At 41.5% G+C, this 17,753-nt stretch overlaps 1 protein-coding gene across 1 annotated transcript; it reads left to right on the top strand.

Moving 5' to 3' along the window:
* Window positions 1–3,708: 3,708 nt before the first annotated feature.
* LOC132400985 (cold-inducible RNA-binding protein-like) lies at window positions 3,709–5,533 on the top strand. The gene has a single exon (XM_059982646.1). It carries the CDS (start codon window positions 3,814–3,816, stop codon window positions 4,339–4,341), a length of 528 nt encoding a protein of 175 aa, XP_059838629.1. The 5' UTR covers window positions 3,709–3,813; the 3' UTR covers window positions 4,342–5,533.
* Window positions 5,534–17,753: the final 12,220 nt, after the last annotated feature.

The following is a 17,753-nucleotide window of genomic DNA, read 5'->3' as shown; positions in this document are numbered from 1 at the left end:
TAAACTCAGTGTGTCCCCCAACATGTAGTCCTAAACCTTGGAACAGTGGGCAGTTCCTTATAATTCTGCTGCATTTGGCTTATCTTGACATGTGCCCCTGAGAACAGATCATATGTCATAGACCTCCTCTTCACAGAGGTATGGTCGAATATTCAGTCTCACTTCTCTTTTGCTCTTTATGTAGCTGGAAAAAAAACTTTTGTATGGACTTTTTTATGATTGGCTAGCTTACCTTCATAATTATGTTTTTTTAGCTGCCTTCTGTTGGCTTTTAAAAGCTGCCCAATCCTCTAGCTTACCACTAATTTTTGCTTAATTGTATGCTCTCTCTTGTGCTCTTATGGTGTCAGTCACAGTTGCCTCATCCTTCCTTTAGAATACCTCTTTGGGTTGTATCTATCCTTCACCTTCCAAATTGCCCCAAGAAACTCCAGCCATTGCTGTTCTGCCATCATCCCTGCGAGTGACCCCTTCCAATCAATTTTGACCATCTCCTCTTTCGTGCCTCTGTAATTCTCTTTACTGTTATACCGATACATCTGATTTTCTCTTCTCCCCCTCAGACTCATGATCACGGCCTCATCAGCATTCCTTTACCTTAAGAGCCCTAATCATTAAACAACACCCAATCTAGAATTGCCTTTTCCCTAGTGGGCTTAACTACAGGCTGTTCTAAAAAGCCATCTTGTAGGCATTCTAAAAAGTTAGGTTGGTGCTTGGTTCCAGCACCAACCTGATTTTCTCAATTTATCTGCATATTGAAATCCCCATGACTATTGTAATATTACCCTTTTTACATGCCAATTTATACCCCACATCCTGGCTACTGTTCGGAGGGCTATATATAACTCAAATCAGGGTCTTCATACCCTTACAGTTTATTAACTCTATCCACAAAGATTCTACATATTCAGATCCTATGTCGCCTGTGTGCCCTCTCCTCTCCATACAACGTTTACCCTTGCATGATAAACTCCCAACTATCATCTTTCAACTATGACTCAGTGATGCCCACAATGTCATACCTGCCAATTTCTAACTGCAGTACAGGATCCTCTACTTTTGTCCACATACTGCACACATTCAAATATAACATCTTCAGTCCTGTATTCATAAACCTTTTTCAATTTTGCCATTGTTACCAGAAGTTAAATTCTAATTTTTTTCTTGTTATTTATTCTGGAGACTTCCATAATCTCCCCTGCACTCTCTATCCCTTTTACATTATCCTCACTTTTCTAAACTGTTGAACTGTTGAGCCTACTATTTAGCTTAAAGACACACTTCATCCTATTCCCACTGACTGCAATTTTGCCCCATCAAGTGCTTATCCTTCTTCACAAACTCACTACACACAACATCTACTTGTACACCAACTGCCCATTCTTTGTCTTATCACACCAGTTTCTGTTCTTATGCCAAATTAGTTTAACTCCTCCCCAACAGCTGTAGCAAACCTGCCACAAGGATATTAGTCCGAGTTCAGGTGTAATCTGTCCTTTTTGTACAAGTCATACCTTCCCCAGAAGAGATCCCAATGATCTAAAAATCTGAAACCGTACATCCTGCATCAATTCCTCAGCCATGCATTCATCTGCCAAATCATCCTATTCTTAACTTCACTGGTCTATAGCACAGGCAGCAATCCAGAGATTATTACCCTGCTTTTACACAATTCTCTTTAGCTGCCTATATTTTCCTTTTTCCTGCTATGTAGTTGGTACAAATATGTACAATGAATTCAGACTGCTCACCTTTCCCATTTAGAATGGTGTGGACCCACCCAAGATGCCCCTGACCCTGTCACCTGGAAGGCAACACACCATCCAGGTATCCCTTTCACATCCACAGAATCTCCTGTCTGCTCCTTTGACTTACTGAGGCCCTCCATTGGTCAGGGTTGACCATTGATATTGTGTCCTAGACATCTACGTAACCCTCTGACTATCGAATCCCTTATCACTACTGCACTCCTCCCTCACTTCCCTTCTGAGCCTCAGAGAGCAGGACTCAATGCCAGAGATCTGGTTGCTCTGGCTTTCCCCTGATAGATTGTTCTCCCTCCCCAACAGTAACCAAAGTGATATATTTATTATTGAGGGGTTTGGCTACAGGGTGCTCTGCATTATCTGCCTATTCCCTTTCCCTGCCCTGACAGTCACCCAGCTACCTGCCTCCTGCGACTTAATGGTAACTACCTCCCTGTAGCTCTTATCTATCACCTCCTTCTCCCAGATGAGCCAATCATCTACCTGCAGCTCTAGTTCCCCAATACGGTTTGAAAGGAGCTGCTACAGCTGAATGCACCTTGTGCAAATGTAGTTATCAGGGAGGTGTCTCAGAGCTCTCACATGACGAATACACCACTGACTCTAGACCCATTATCACTGCACTAGCTATTCACCAATACAAATAGAAAGAAATAACCTTCATGTCTTCTCAACTAAACATTTTGAGCCTGTCTGAAACTAACCACTCTAACACTGTCCCATTCCCACAGTGTCCGATCAGCTTCAACCTAACTTCTTAATGGCCTTTGCCAAGTGCGTAATAAATTGCAATTGAAGCCCATCAGAAAGTCCCAAAAGCCCCACTTTTTTTTAAATATATATTGCCAAGACAGTACATGTAGTGAAGACTGATGACAGGTACGATGTCTTTGACGGGAAGGGCCATTACTAAGCTGTGTTGTGAGTTTTATATTGCCTTCACTGCCTGTATAACTCACTCAGTATATGATGGTCACTGCCAGGCCATCCCAGAACGTGGTGAAGGAGCCAATTAGCTGTGCAATTACATAAAAATCTAGCTTGCATTATTTGGCACTTAAAAAGGCCTGACAAACCGGTAGTGTGAAAGGAGTCTTCAAGAACTAAAGTACCAGAGTATCTATTTATCTTTAGGGTATCTTAGTCCATCCTACTATGTACATGCACCAGACTTGTACATCTCCACTTTTTTTTTGCTGAGGCAACCCAAAGCTCCAACCATCCCTTTGACTTCAGACAGTGCTGCTGATTTCCTCCCAGCAGTTTGTTTCTTTTTTGGACTAGATTCCAGTATCTGCAATCTCTTGTCAGAGATTTCACTGCCATATCTATCCACTGTATAAGTTGAGCATTTGACGTTTTACCCTTTTCCAATATAATTTCATTTATAGATACTCCAAATGTGTTAAAAAAAAATGTTTGATTCCTTCCCTTGACATTTCATCATCGTGCCAAACTCTACCAGAAACCATATGAGTGCATGAATGATACTTCTTGCTGCTGCACTGTGTATAGCAACTGAGTTGTTCACCTACAACAGTTTATTCATCTGATTCTACAGACCAAGGTACTGGTGCTGTGCTTTAAAATGTTCATTCCCAAACTGGAATATGGATGAAGTGGTGCCCTCTGGAGACAAAAATTCTTTGATAGAATGGGAAGAAGTGATGAGGTCGAAATGAGTAGCAATATTCACACAATGAAGGGCTGAAGCTCTGGTTTTTAGATTTCGCTTCATGCTATGGGCCAAGGTTTGGACAATTTGCACTTTCACACTATGAAGAGCCCTGGTGGATCAGTTGTTGTGTTCATTCTAAGTATCGTAGTTATTGTCCCTGTAACAGCGGTCACGTGTGCAGGAATTCTCTGCACAACGTGGGTACCGGAACCTAACTCCGTGGCCTTTGTGGCGCAGAAGTCGTTTTGAGGCGGTGCACAGAACCACTATATAAACGGGCCCGCTTCCGGTGGGTGCGCATTTACGTTTGGCAGTGCTGCGGAGCTCGTTGGTTGTTTTCAGACGAAGCCCCGCCAAAACAACAATATGTGCGACGAACGAAAGTTATTCGTCGGCGGACTGAGCTTTGAGACGGACGAGCAGGCCCTGGAAGCCGTTTTCTCCAAGTACGGCGAGATCGTTGACACCCGGGTGATCAAGGACAAGGTCACCATGACGTCCCGCGGCTTCGGCTTCATCACCTTCGAGAACCCGGAGGATGCCTCCGAGGCCTTACAGGCAATGAACGGCAAGTCTCTAGATGGCCGCCAGATCCGGGTGGACCACGCTGAGAAGAAATCGGGTGACGGCGGTTACGGAGGAGGTCGAGGCGGCTACCGACGGGGCAACAGTTACTCAAGCGGCGGTGGCTACGGTGGAGGCGGATACGGTGGTGGCGGATACGGAGGTTACGGCGGCGGCGGTGGCTACAGCAGCGGAGGCTACAGCGGAGGTGGTTACGGTAGCGGAAGCGGCGGTTATGGCGGCTACCGGCATTACGACTCCAAGTCGGGCGGCGGCTACTCCCGGGGGTCCCGTGGTAATAACTACGATCGGTACGCTACCAACAGATAGAAGCCCACCGCCGGCTGTGCTTTCCAGGTCACCGTGATCCTCGACCACTTGCTGTTTCTGAAGGGACTTTTTTTTGGGGCGAACGCCGTCTAATCTCTTGAATTCAATCTCGCTTCTTCGGGACGCTGTCTAATTCTCCGTCCACTCGTATTCCCATCCTTTGTTGCAGTAAAGGTTTCTCACAGCAACGGCGGGGCGGGGGGAGGGTTTGTCGGACCTTTTCCTAAATTCCGAACTTAATTAGTCCCTTAGCAGTGTTTCTTTCCCACAATAATTTCCCAATAGCTTTTGTTATTTTTGTTTATTTTTGACTATTAAGGATGTAGATCCATTGATCTCCGCATAATAGCCCAGCAGCTCAGTGCTGCCTCTCCCAGTGCCCGGGCGTTGCATTAGCTGCTGATTTTTGTTTGCTCTGTTCTGGTTTTAAAATGGCGTACTCGCCTTGTGCAGAGACATTCAATGCTCAAGTGTGTCGGCAATGTGCTCCAAGTCCTCCTTTTCCCCTGCCCGCAGTAATCTTTAGGACCGCCAGGGTATCTGGCTGAGTAACTGCATTGTAACATTTTCGTCTTTAGTCAGACATCAATTTTGGAAGTGGGAGCATTTTCTATTTTATTCTCGAGGTTTTATGGGGCCACATTACTGATTTAAATAGGGAACAACGATCCAATTGATTTTTTAGTAGGCTGGGAAATGCGCTGTAGTTTCAGCTGGTTGGGGAAAACGCCACATTTCTGGAGATTGCATTCGTGAGCAACAGTTTGACTTTGTATATTCTGTTACAGATATGACTGTTTTAATGAGTGCAAAACATTAAAGAACATTGATCCGGGGGGAATGGTGCAGTCCATCCCCGTCAATTGTACACTTATCTAGTTATATTGTGGGTTATATTGATATCTGACAAACTGTTTTCAATGTAAATCTAGTGCCACTCAGCCAGTAAACCACTGTATGCTGGTTCGGAGTATGGCCTCTGCATTAAGTGAGAAGTCTACAGTTGAAACTTTAGTACTGTCCTACTATAAGTAGTACAACATTAAGCTAACAGTTTTTTTAATGGCAAATTGTTAGGAAGTTGATAGCTGTTTCTTATTGAATTTTCATGAGTTAGCATGGAATGTTTTTGTACAAAAACTTGCCACTTTGGAGACATGTCAATGGGAAAAATAAAAGTTAAAGATATTCAGTTGCTGTCTCGATCAAGCTTTTTGGAAACTGGTAAAAAAAATTCTTGTGTGCCAACAGTCCTTGGGAGAGGATTTCTGGTAGGAAAGTTAACTTTTGTTCTGTCCACAGATTCCACACATGAGATTCTGGTGCCTGGGGGATTTTGCTTGGTTGAAATTAAAATGCCTTGTATCACATTTGGACAATTTGAGGATCAAGTGATCTACTGAACAGGCCACTTCAATACTGGTCTGTGGAGGTGACATTTTACAGCTGATGTCTGAGGTGGAATTCATCAATGCAGCACATTAAAACAATAGTCATCAGCTCCTTGATATTCAGGCAAATATTCTTGCTGTCTAATACAAGTAACTGGTAGGTCTCACATCAGAAATTCACACAGGGTGGTGCCAGGGTTTTAGAATAAGCAGCTGACTATTGCTGAAACCATCAAAAATTGCTGAAGATGGATAGAAAGAATTTCCTGTATTCTTGTCACATGTGTCACATCAGTATTACTATTTAAAACAATGCATTTGACTCACAGATTTCTGTTAAACCTCTTGCATTCATATATTCTTCCAAATTTTGGCTAACTTTTGGCCCAATGTCTTTGTCCCTGGGCTAGATGAATTTACGTTTTAAATTTGAGCTCAACTGAGTGGTGGCAACACATCAGTTACAAAGAGCGCATGAATGTTATTTATTTAATTAATAATAAATTAGATGGATTTCTGTCTTTTACCAGGGTAAGGGAGTCTAAAGTAGAAGGCCTATTTTGAAGGTGAAAGGGGAAGCTTTAAAGGCTTTCGTAAACTTCTACACCATCTACCACATCACCTATTCTAGTAACATCAGATGTGTTCCTAATGATGTCTTTGTACATTCACATCCAAATTGTTTATGTAAATAATTTACAACAAAAGTTCCAACACCAACTCATATGGTACACCACTGCTTACAGGTCTCCAACCCAGGAAGCAAATCTTGACAAATTTAAAGGTTTTTTTCCTCGCACAGAAGGTGGTATGTTGAGGAACTGCCAGAGGAAGTGGATATAAAGACACTTGGATAGCGATGGTTTGGAGGGATATGGGTGAAATGCCTACAAATGAGGTGAGCTCAGGGAAACTTTCCCATGCATATGTAGAATTGCTCTATGCTCTGTTGCCTCCAGGAAGGGTAGGAGACCACCTAAGGAAGAAGGTAAGAAGGCAAAAATTGGATATGAGAGGCATCTCATGGATGCAGTTGGGGAAAAAAATCACAAGGTTCTTCAGGTATGTTAAAAGGCTGGTTGGGAGAGAGAAGGTCCTCTTAAAGATCAGCATATGTGGAACTAAAGGAAATGGGAGAGGGATTTCTCTTATTATACTGCAAAAAAATTAAAGCCCAGGTAATGGGGAAAGTGACCACATATGAGTTAGCAGGTAAGTTTTGGAGGCTTTAAAATGCATTAAGGTTGGTCAATCCTCGGTCTGGCCTAGTGTATTTTTGGACCTTATGGAAAGAGAAGAAATAGCTTCATTTCTGATCATGAGTGGTTCCAGAGGCCTGGAGGATGCCTAATGTACCTTTTGTTTAAAAGGGTATGAAAAGCAAGTCAGGAAACTGCAGGCTAGTGAGTCAGTGGTAGGCAAATTGTTGGAGGGACAGGATCTACCAATATGGCTTTCTGTGGTGGAGGTCCAGTCTCAAAACTAATTTGAGTTCTTTTTGTAAAGGTGATTGATGAAGGTAGGGTAGTGAATGCTGACAGGATCTTTGACAAGGTCCCCTGTGGCAGGCTAGTGTGGAAGGTTAGATTGCATGGGATCCAGGGGGAAATTGCTGATTTCAGATTTATAAGTCTCCGGTAGAAAGCAGACAGTGTTGGTCAAGATTTGTTTCTTGGTTTGGATGCCTGTAAGTAATGTAACTGTAATTTATATAAAACAATTTGGATGTGAATATGCAAGGCATTATTGGGAAGTTGGCATTTCACACTAAAGTAGGTGCTGAAGACTCTAGAAGGTTATGAAAAATTACAAGTGACATCTTGATCACTTGGGTATGTGGGCTGAGAACTGGCAAATGGTTTTCAATCTAGATAAAAGAGGGAGATGGCATTTTGGAAGATCAAGCCAATTTAGGACTTGTATAGTGGATGGTGGGGCCATAGGGAACGTTATGTAACTGAGGGACCAAGGACCACGCACATAGTTTGTTGTTAGCAATGAAGGTATTGGTATGCCTTCATCATAAGAGTTTTTAATTCATGTTGCAGTTACATAAGATATTGGTGTGGCTGCATTTTGAAGTATTGTGTTCAGTTTTGGTCACCACCTGTGAGGGTTAGAATGGGATGATTTTGCAGATGAATGTGGCTTTTTACAGCAGATTGTGGTTGAGCTAGGGAATCAACTATTTTGGATTGGGTGTTTTGTAATGAATTGGATCTGATTAGGGAGATTAAGGCAAAGGAACCCTTGAGAGGTAATAGCATTCACCCTGCAGTCTGAGAGGGAGCAGTATTAGTATTACATTGGAGTAAAGTGAATTACAGAGGCATAAGAGGAGCTAACCAACGTTGATCGGAAGAGGACACTAGCGGGGATGACAACAGCAATGGCAGGAGTTTCCAAAGATGCAAGATAGATGCATTTCAAAGAAGTATTCTGAAGGCAAAACTCAAATGGCTGACAAGGGAAGACAGCTAACATGAAAGCAAAAGAGAGGCATATAATAGTGCAAAAATAAGAGGAAGTTGGAACCTTTTATAAATCTCCAGAAAGCAAAAAGATGAAATATGAAGGTAAGCAAGCCAATAATATCGAAGAGCATATTCAAGTTTTTTTTTCAGAAATACAAAGAGTAAAATAGAAGTGAATGGAGATATTGGACTGCTGGAAAATGACTCTGGAGAGGTAATAATGGGGAACAAGGAAATGTCTGTCAAACTGAATGTGCATCTTCACTGTGGAAGACAATAGCAGTATCAGGTGGCAGAAGTAGTATTACTGAGAAGGTGCCTGGGAAGCTGAAATGGTCTGACGGTAGATAAATCATCTAGACTGGATGGACTATATTTGATGGTTCTGAAAGAGGTTGCTGAAGAGATTGTGGAGGCACTTGTAATGAGCTCTTAAGAATCACTAGATTCCACCATGGTTCTGGAGGACTGGAAAATTGGAAATGTCACTTCATTCTTCAAGAAGGAAGAAAATTTTAGGCCAGTTAGCTTGACCTCAGTGGTTGGGAAGATGTTGGAATTGATTGTTAAGGATGAGGTTTTAGTGTATTGGAGGCACAGGATAAAACAGGCCAAAATCAACATAGTTTCCTTAAGGGAAAATCTTGCTTAATAAATCTCTTGAAATTCTTTGAGGAAATAACAAGCAGGAGAGACGAGGGCGAGCGAGTGGATCCTGTGTACTTGGATCATCAAAAGTGACTAGGTGCCACAGAGCAGACTACTTAACAAGATAAGAGCCCATGGTAATACAGGATAGATACTAGCATGGATAGAGCATTGACCAATAGGCAGGAGGCAAAGAGTGGGGATAAAGAGAGCCTTTTCTGATTGGCTGCTGGTGACTAGTAGTGGCGAGGAAGGCAAATGCAGCATCCTTTTTGTGAGGACTAGAAAACAAGGATATAATGCTGAGACTTTATAAAGGACTTGCCTCACTTGCAGTACTATGTGCAGTTCTGGGCCCCTTAGAAAGGATGTGATGACATTATAGAAGGTTCATGAATTTGATGGCTCTGGCCCTGTGCTCACTAGAATTTAGAATGTTGGAAGACCTATATAGACTGGATGTTTTCTATATTGGAGGAGTAAAGGACCAGAGAGCACAACCTCAGAATAGAGGGATATCCATTTAGAATGGATATAAAAAATTCTAGACAGTAGTGAATCTGTGGAATTTGTTGCCACAGGTGACTGGTGGCCAGGTCATTGAATGTATTTAAGGCAGAGATTGATTGACAGATTCTTGATCAATCAGGGTCTGAATGGGGTTGAGAGGGAAATGGATCAGCCATAATCAAATTGTGGAGCTGATTCAATGGGCCGAATGGCTTAATTCTGCTCCAATGTCTTGTTATGGGAATCATGCTATTAAACAAGCAGAAGTAAAGAAAAGATTGACTGGGATGTTATGTGAATTTAGTATCCTGTGTTACAAGCAGAGGTTGTGTAAACTAGTGTTATGTTTTGTAACTTCAAAATGCTAAATTCAAACTAAATCAGATTCTGAAATGTGAGTTTTAACTTTGTGTGTACTTAAGCAAGGCATGCATATATCACGTGGTAGCATGATGATAGATATAATTCATGAATTTTTACATATAAATTATATAAACAACAAAATATTAAATACACAGTACTCCTCCCTGCTTAACTATAAACTCGAACTGAATAGAAAATGCATGTCAGCTTTATACAAAGTGTATAACTGCTGCATAGACACCTATAGAATAGTACATAGTCCAATTCAAGCCTAAAGATTTAATCACCATGGAGGATTCCTTACTCTTGTGGGATAACGTCTTTCCTGACAAGGGGGATCACTCTGCATGGCAGCTCAGATGATTTCGGGTCTGGGGCCTCCTCTGTGGTGGTTGAAGGAGTTGATTCTGAGACTGTAGGAAGTTGTTCTGATAGCTCTGGACATACTTCTTGCGTGTTTTAGATTGTGCATCTTGATCTTGGGACCATGTGTTTAGCTCCCTTTACAATCTAATCCCTCCTCTTGGTTTCCACATCTATATCATCTGATGAATCCTATTTTTGTATGTCCATTGAGCCTTTCTCTTCGGCCTTCCATTCATCCAGCTGGGTTTTGGTGTTTGTATCTAATTTTACATGGATCTGTTTGTCTTCCACTTGAAGTTCATGCAATCATTTTAGTGCACACAGAATAGATTTTGGTTCTTTATACTCACAAAAGCTGAATGCTTGCAACTTTCCTGAAGCTCTTTGAACCCTCTTCCAGCTTAAAAGCAAGCCACCTTTTGCAAGTAACTGGCTGATTAATATATCAGAAGCTTTCTCAGATGTGTTCCCAACAAAAACTATTGTAGTTTGACCACTGCTTTCATCACTTCCATGATTTCTCCAAGCAGCATGGTCCTTCCTTGGTTCAATATGCTTTCCAACCAGAGGCACAGTTTGGCCCCAACACCTGTCTGCCCTCTGTTGGACAACTGTTCATGTTGTACATATAGCATAAAGAGACAATTGTGACATCATCCTTTCTTAATTTGTTTTGCAAGGGATGTGGCATGCAAATGGTGAATGGATCTCCAATCAAGTAGTGGTTGTCTTAGGGAATCACACCCGCACAATGCTGGACCTCCTGCTTTTACCGCATACAAGCGCAATGTGGTTTGTTGGTTGTTGTATCTCACTATTATGAATGTCATTCCCACAGGCATTACCTTTTCTCCAGTATTAGTTCTTAATTGGATATGTGTAGGCTTCAGTTTAGTAACTTTGAAATGCTGTTCAAACTCATTTTGTGGAATGACTGAAGCAGCTGAGCCAGTGTCCAATTCTATTTTAAGTTGCCATTCACTGCTAGTGTAAGCCATATTGCCTGTCTGTCGCTAGTTTTCACATTGTAAATCTCAAGGCGACACAACCCTCTATCCCTCTCAACAATATCTGATTTTTCATCAACAGCATGCAGTGTAGCCCTTTTTATGAAACTGCAACTTGACTTATTTTTTCTCTTCCTTGTATGGTCCATTTATTTTTTGTCCGCCTGACATGCTCTTTGTATGTGCTCTACTTTGGTGCATTTTCTGAAAGTTTCACCTTCAAACCTGCATTGGTTTAGTGTATGTGAGCCCCTGCCACAGAAGTAACACAATTTGTTTAGCCAGTCCGATTTCTGTTTAGACCTTGTCATTTTGTTCACACTCACTTCTATTCCTAACTGAAACTCAATTGCATCTCTGTCTGATGCTTTCATTGATACGGCAATTTCAACTGTCCTTTTAAATGCAAATTGTGCTCCAGTTAGGAGCTGTCCTTGAATGCTTTCCTTTAGGTTCCAACAAACTAAACAATCTCTCAGTGCATCATTAAGCCCATTTCCAAACTGCCAATGCTCAGACAATTCCGTCAATTCAACCAAGTATGCTGAAATGGACTCCCCTTACTTTTGATTCTGCTTATAAAACTTAAGTGTTCCATAATCGGTTCTAAATGTTTCTGCATTTCTTTCACAAAATCAGCAAATTTCATTTCTGCTGGTTTGGTTGGAGCAGTCAAACTTCAAAGCAAGCTGTATGCCTTTTAACTCAGCAAAATTGGTACACATTTCTCATTAGTATTTCATTTGGTTCAAAATACTGTTCAATTTGCTCAGTAAACCCGTTTACCAGCTGAGCAATCTTTCTGATGTAGACTGCTCTCTTTTATGGTTATTATCACCTGGTACTCACTGTTTATGAACCTGTAAATTCTTACATATTTGCCTTTTTAAAAAAAAACTTAGTCATGTCTTCCCTTCTGAAGAACAGATGATGCATTGTCTTTATTTAAACTTGACTGTTCCGTCATTGTGCTTCAACTGTTTGGTAGTTGTCTCGGGCTTGTTTTAAAAATGCCTCGTCACCACTTCAAAACATTGAAGTTTCAAAGTTTCGTAACTCCAAACTAATTCTAAGGAAGGCACAGGAGTCTTGAGTTGTGAGTCTAACCCTGTTTACTTCAAGTGAGGCACACTCATATCACATGGTAGCACAATGACATATGCAATTCATGTATTTTTACATATAATCATAATGAATTATATAAACAAAAAAGTATGCTTAATCAAACAGCATATTTACAATATTATTCAAATATTAAATGCACAATAACTGGGACTTTATTCCCTAAAATGTAGATTGAGGAGTGACTTTATAGGGGTCTATAAAATTGTGAGGTGCATAGACAGTGTAAAAGCACATGCAAGGGTGCTAAAACCAAGAGGGCATCAGATCAGAGGCAAGAGATTTAATAGGGACATCAAGCGCATCTTCTTACATGCACAGGGTGGTGTACAGTTGCCAGAAATCGTGGTTGAGGTAGGCACATTTACAACGTTTAAAACTATCTAGAGAACTACATGGATAAGAGATGTTTAGAGGGCTATGAGCCAATTACAAACTCATGGGATTGGGTCACTTGGTAACACAGTTTGGCCCAAAGGCCTGTTTTCATGCTGTAAGGCTCTATGATTTCTGTTGCTCTATTACCATTTGTAATTAACAGATCTTCCAGCTTCCTGTCCTTCCCAATCAACAACCCTTCAGTATAGAAGATGTCTCCTCTCTGCTTGCTTATGATCAACAACTCTACAGTTAGCATCATTTCAACATTCAGGTTCCTATGTCTGATGTAGAAGAACTGTATCTCCTTCATTAACAAAAAGACTCATTAGAAATGTACTTGTGACAATTAGTAAAGTTCTATCTTCCCCAAACCATACTTACATTACCATCATAAATAGCATCCTCACAACCACCACTACTGGCTGGTTTTGCAGCATCCTCTCACAATATATGAAAACTACAGTGGTCTACCATTGATGCAGGACTTCTGTGTCCAGGAGAAAGAAGTGAGCAAAAAAAAGCACTGCACTGTATTCTCTTCAAACCTTTTTATTATGCTGTTTACATTGTAAATACATGCCAGTATTTATGTATTTATGCACATTTTATTCCATATCTGACTTTGTCAACCATCAAATACACATTTTCAATTATCCCATTTTATTTTCTATGTTTTGTCTAATGCCTAATTTTATTTAAACTACATCCCTATTCTGCAATCATTTCCTCCCAGATCCCATCAGATGCTACACATTTGTGGCAGTTTACAGTGGCCAATTAATCTACCAACCCCACATTTTTGATCATGTTGGACGAAAACAGATCACTTAGAGGAAACCCATATGGACTCACGACTTGAATTGTGAGGCAGTAGTTCCACTAACTGCACTACTGTGCTGATAGTATGGAAGTATGATTAGTATGCTTGCGGATGAAAGGAAGATTGGTGGTAATGATAGCAAGGAGTGTAGTCTTAGACTACAGAACGATAGTGATAGAGTGGTAAGATGGGCCAAAACACGGCAGGTAGAATTAAATTCTGAAAAATATGAGGTGAATTATTTAGGGAAGACTTATAAGGCAGGTATAAACATAATAATGTAATAATCAGAAATACAAATATTCCTGAAGGCAGCAGCACGTTTTTTTTTTAATTTTATTTTTTCACTTCATTGAACAAACACATATCTACAAACAAGCATTGGCTATCGGTCCACAATTCGCTGCACAATGGTAAATGCCTATATTAATACCAGGGGTAGAAGAGAGTAGGAACAAGAAAAAGAAATAAAAAGCACATACCTACAATTACATACATACACATGATCTACATACTTTACATCAGCCCTCAATGTAGATTTACATCTATTTTAAATCACAGTCCTCAGTAAATCAGCTCAAGTCCCACATTTTGCCAGGTCCCTATATGATGGGCCTTTCACTGTGCCAGGTACACTAAAACAGAGTTCCATCTTTCTAAGTAAACTTGGTGATATTTTCCATACAGTTCATTTCTTTCAGTCTCTGTACCCATTGTTCCAAAGTGGGTGGGTGAGATTTAAGCTGGTTCACAGTTATCATTTTATGAGCAATCAGAATCAAAACTCTTAACATATAGTTTATTCTTCTCTATTGCAGATTGCGGGAGGTTGCCTGAAACTAAATGACTAAGTTCAAAGGGTACACTTATATCTAAAATCCTCCTTATTTCCTCAGTAACCTTGTACCAATATTCCCTTAATTTAGGACAGTCCCAGAATATATGTGCAAAATCTCCCACTAGGCCACATCCTCTCCAGCAAAGTCTGCAGTTTTTTTCTGCATATAATGACATTACTAACAGGGTTTTAAAGTACCTCATCCTAATTTTCCAAGCAAATTCCCTCCAATTGGGACTATTCAAGCATATATGCCATGTCTCCCAAGACCTCTCCCACTCTTCCTCTTCTATTCTGGTATTTGCCTCCAATTCCCACTTATGTTTAACATCTAATGTGTTATCCATTGTATCCAGGTGTATTTTGGATAGAGAACATCATGTATCATCATCATTGTATCTGGAACGCAATCCCAGAAAATTATATCTTATCTATATAAAAAAATACACCTGGATACACCTCAATGCCATTGAAATGGTGGAGCAGACTGAATGGGTCCATCAAGTCCATCATTTTTTTTTAATCTCCTCCTCAACCCCAGCTCCTGGCCTCCCCATAACCTTTGATACCATGTCTAATCAAGAACTTATCCATCTCTGCCTTAAATATACCCAATGACCAGGCCTCCACAGCTGCATGTGGCATCAAATTCCACAAATTCACTACCCTTTGGCTAAAGAAATTTCTCCACATCTCAGTTTTGAAAGGTTGCCCCTCTATCCTGAGGCACTGCCCTCTTTTCCTAGACTCTCTCACCTTGAGAAACAACCTTTCTACACCTACTCTGTCTAGGTCTTTCAACATGCGAAAGGTTTCAATGAGATCCCCACTCATCCTGAATCCAGTGAGTACAGACCCAGAGCCATCAAAAATTCCTGATATGGAATTATTCTTGTGAACCTCCTCTGGATCCTCTCCAATTGCCAAAGCATCTTTTTTTAAGATAAGGGGCCAAAAACTTCACAATACTCAAAGCGAGGCCTCACAGGGCCTTATAAAGGCTCAGCATCACATCCTTGCTCTTGTATTCTAGACCTCTTGATGTGAATGCTAACATGGCATTTGCCTTCCTCACCACTGACTCAACCTGCAAGTTCCGCACATGGACTCCCAAGTTGCTCTGCATCTCAGATTCCTGGATTTTCTCCCCATTTAGAAAATAGTCCACACATTTATTTCTACTACCAAAGTGCATAACCATGCATTTTCCAACAATGTATTTCATTTGCCACTATCTTGTCCATTTTCCTAATCTGTCTTAAGTCCTTCTGCATCCTGGTACCTCAACACTACCTGCCCCTCCACCAATCTTCATATCATCTGCAAACTTGGAACAAATCCATCATCAAAATCATTGATGTACAGCATAAAAAGAAGTGGTCCCAACGCCAACCCCTGCAAAACACCACTAGTCACTGGCAGCCAACCAGACAAAGATTCTTTTATTCTCACTTGCTGCCTCCTATTTTCCCTTAAGGAAACTATGCTTACTTTGTCCTATCTTGTCCTTGTTAATCAAGTACTCCATTAGCCCATCCTTAACAATTCACTCCAACACCTTCCCAAGCACTGAGGTCAAGCTAACTGGTCTATAACTTCCTTTCTGCTGCTTTCCTCCTTTCTTAAAGAGTGAACTAACATTTGCAATTTTCCAGTCCTCTGGCACCATACCAGAGTCCAATGATTTCTGAAAGATAATTTCTAATGCCACCACAATATCACTACCCCTTTCAGAAAGGTGCAGTTCATCTGGTCCGGATGACTTATGTACCTTTAGGTCTTTTGGCTTTTTGAGCACCTTCTCTCTTGTAACAGTAACTGCACCCACTTCTCTTCCTTCACACACTACAACATTAGGCCTACTACTAGTGCCCTTTTGACTAGCCTTTTCTCTTTCCTGTTGTAACCTGTGGTCCACCTCCCAGCCACTTTTGGGAGGCCTGTATATAACTGCCATCAATGTCCTTTTACCCTTGAAGTTTCTTAACTCAACCCACAAGGATTCAACATCTTCTGATCCTATGTCACATCTTTCCACTGATTTGATGCAATTCTTTACTAGTAGAGCCACACCTCTGCCTACCTTCCTATCCCTCCAATATAATGTGTAACCTTGGACATTCAGCTCCTAACTACAACAATCTTTCAGCCACGATTCAGTGATGGCCACAGCATCATACCTAGCAATCTGTAATATTGCATCAAGATCATCCACCTTATTTCTTATACTACGTACATTTGAGTACCATATCTGCCATCCTTTCTGACTCTGCATTCCTAATGATTTGATACTCAGCCTGTTGGCTGCAATTAAGTCCCATCACCTGCCTGCCCTTCCTGACAACCTGACAGCATGCTATCTTTATTTTTTTACCACCCACCCTATCCTGAGTCCCTTCAACCCCCTGCCAAGTTAGTTTGAACCCTCCCCAACAGCTCTAACAAATTTGCCCACAAGAATATTGGTCCCCCTGGGGTTCAAGTGCAATCTATCACTTTTGAACTGGTCATACCTCCCTCAGAAGAGATCCGAATTATCCAAGAACCTGAAGCCCAGCCACACTAGCTTCACAGCCACACATTTATCTGCCAAAGCATCCTGGTTAAACCCTCACTGGTGCATGGCACAGGCAGCAATCCAGAAATAACCTGGGAGGTCCTGCTTCTCAGCTCTCCAAATTCTCTTTTCAGGACCTCATTGCTTTTGCTTCCCATGTCATTGGTACCAATATGTACCAAGACATCCGGCTGCTCCCTCTCCCTCCAAAATGTTGTGGATGTGACCCTGGCACCTGGGAGGCAACATTCCATCTGGGTATCCCATTCACATCCACAGAATCTCCTGACTTTTCCCCTCACTATCAAGTCCCCTATCACTACTGCTCCCTTCTTTTCTTTCTTTCCCTTCTACACCACAGACCCATGCTCAGTGCCTGTAACCCAGTCGCAGTGGCATTCTCCCAGGAGGTCACCTCCCACAAAAGTATCCAAAGTGGTATACTTGTTTTTGAGGGGAATGGCCACAGGAATGCTCTAACTGCCTATTTCCATTTCTCCCAACAGTCACCCAGCTACTCACCTCCTGCAGGGTGACAATTTCCCTGTAACTGATCAATTATATCCTCACTCCCGTACAAGCCAAAGGTCATCCAATTGCTGCTCCAGATCCCTAACAAGTTCTTCAAGGAGCTGCAACTAGATGCACTTCATGAAGACGTCGTTCCTCGGGAAACTCTAGGTCTCCCAGTTCTCTAACGTCTGGCACAAAGAACAACACCACAGCCATTTAAATGGTGCAGTAAGAGAGGAAATAAGACAAAGGAAACCTTAACAGACACTTTACACAGAGCCGACGCTTCCTTTGAAGCAAAGCCTATCACTTCTGCTCTAACCACTGACCTACTCCCAGCAATGGCTGCTCCACTTATCCCTTCTGTACTTTCTTAGTTCGTAAGAGCTTTGTTGATGCCACTGATAGGCCCCATACAATGG

The sequence above is a fragment of the Hypanus sabinus genome, chromosome 10 (assembly GCF_030144855.1).
Source record: "Hypanus sabinus isolate sHypSab1 chromosome 10, sHypSab1.hap1, whole genome shotgun sequence".
Taxonomy (NCBI): domain Eukaryota; kingdom Metazoa; phylum Chordata; class Chondrichthyes; order Myliobatiformes; family Dasyatidae; genus Hypanus; species Hypanus sabinus.
This window is presented reverse-complemented; position numbering and strand designations above follow the sequence as displayed.

Coding starts and splice junctions, on each gene's coding strand:
- LOC132400985 (XM_059982646.1), top strand. CDS start 3,814: ATGTGCGACGAACGAAAGTTATTCGTCGGCGGACTGAGCTTTGAGACG.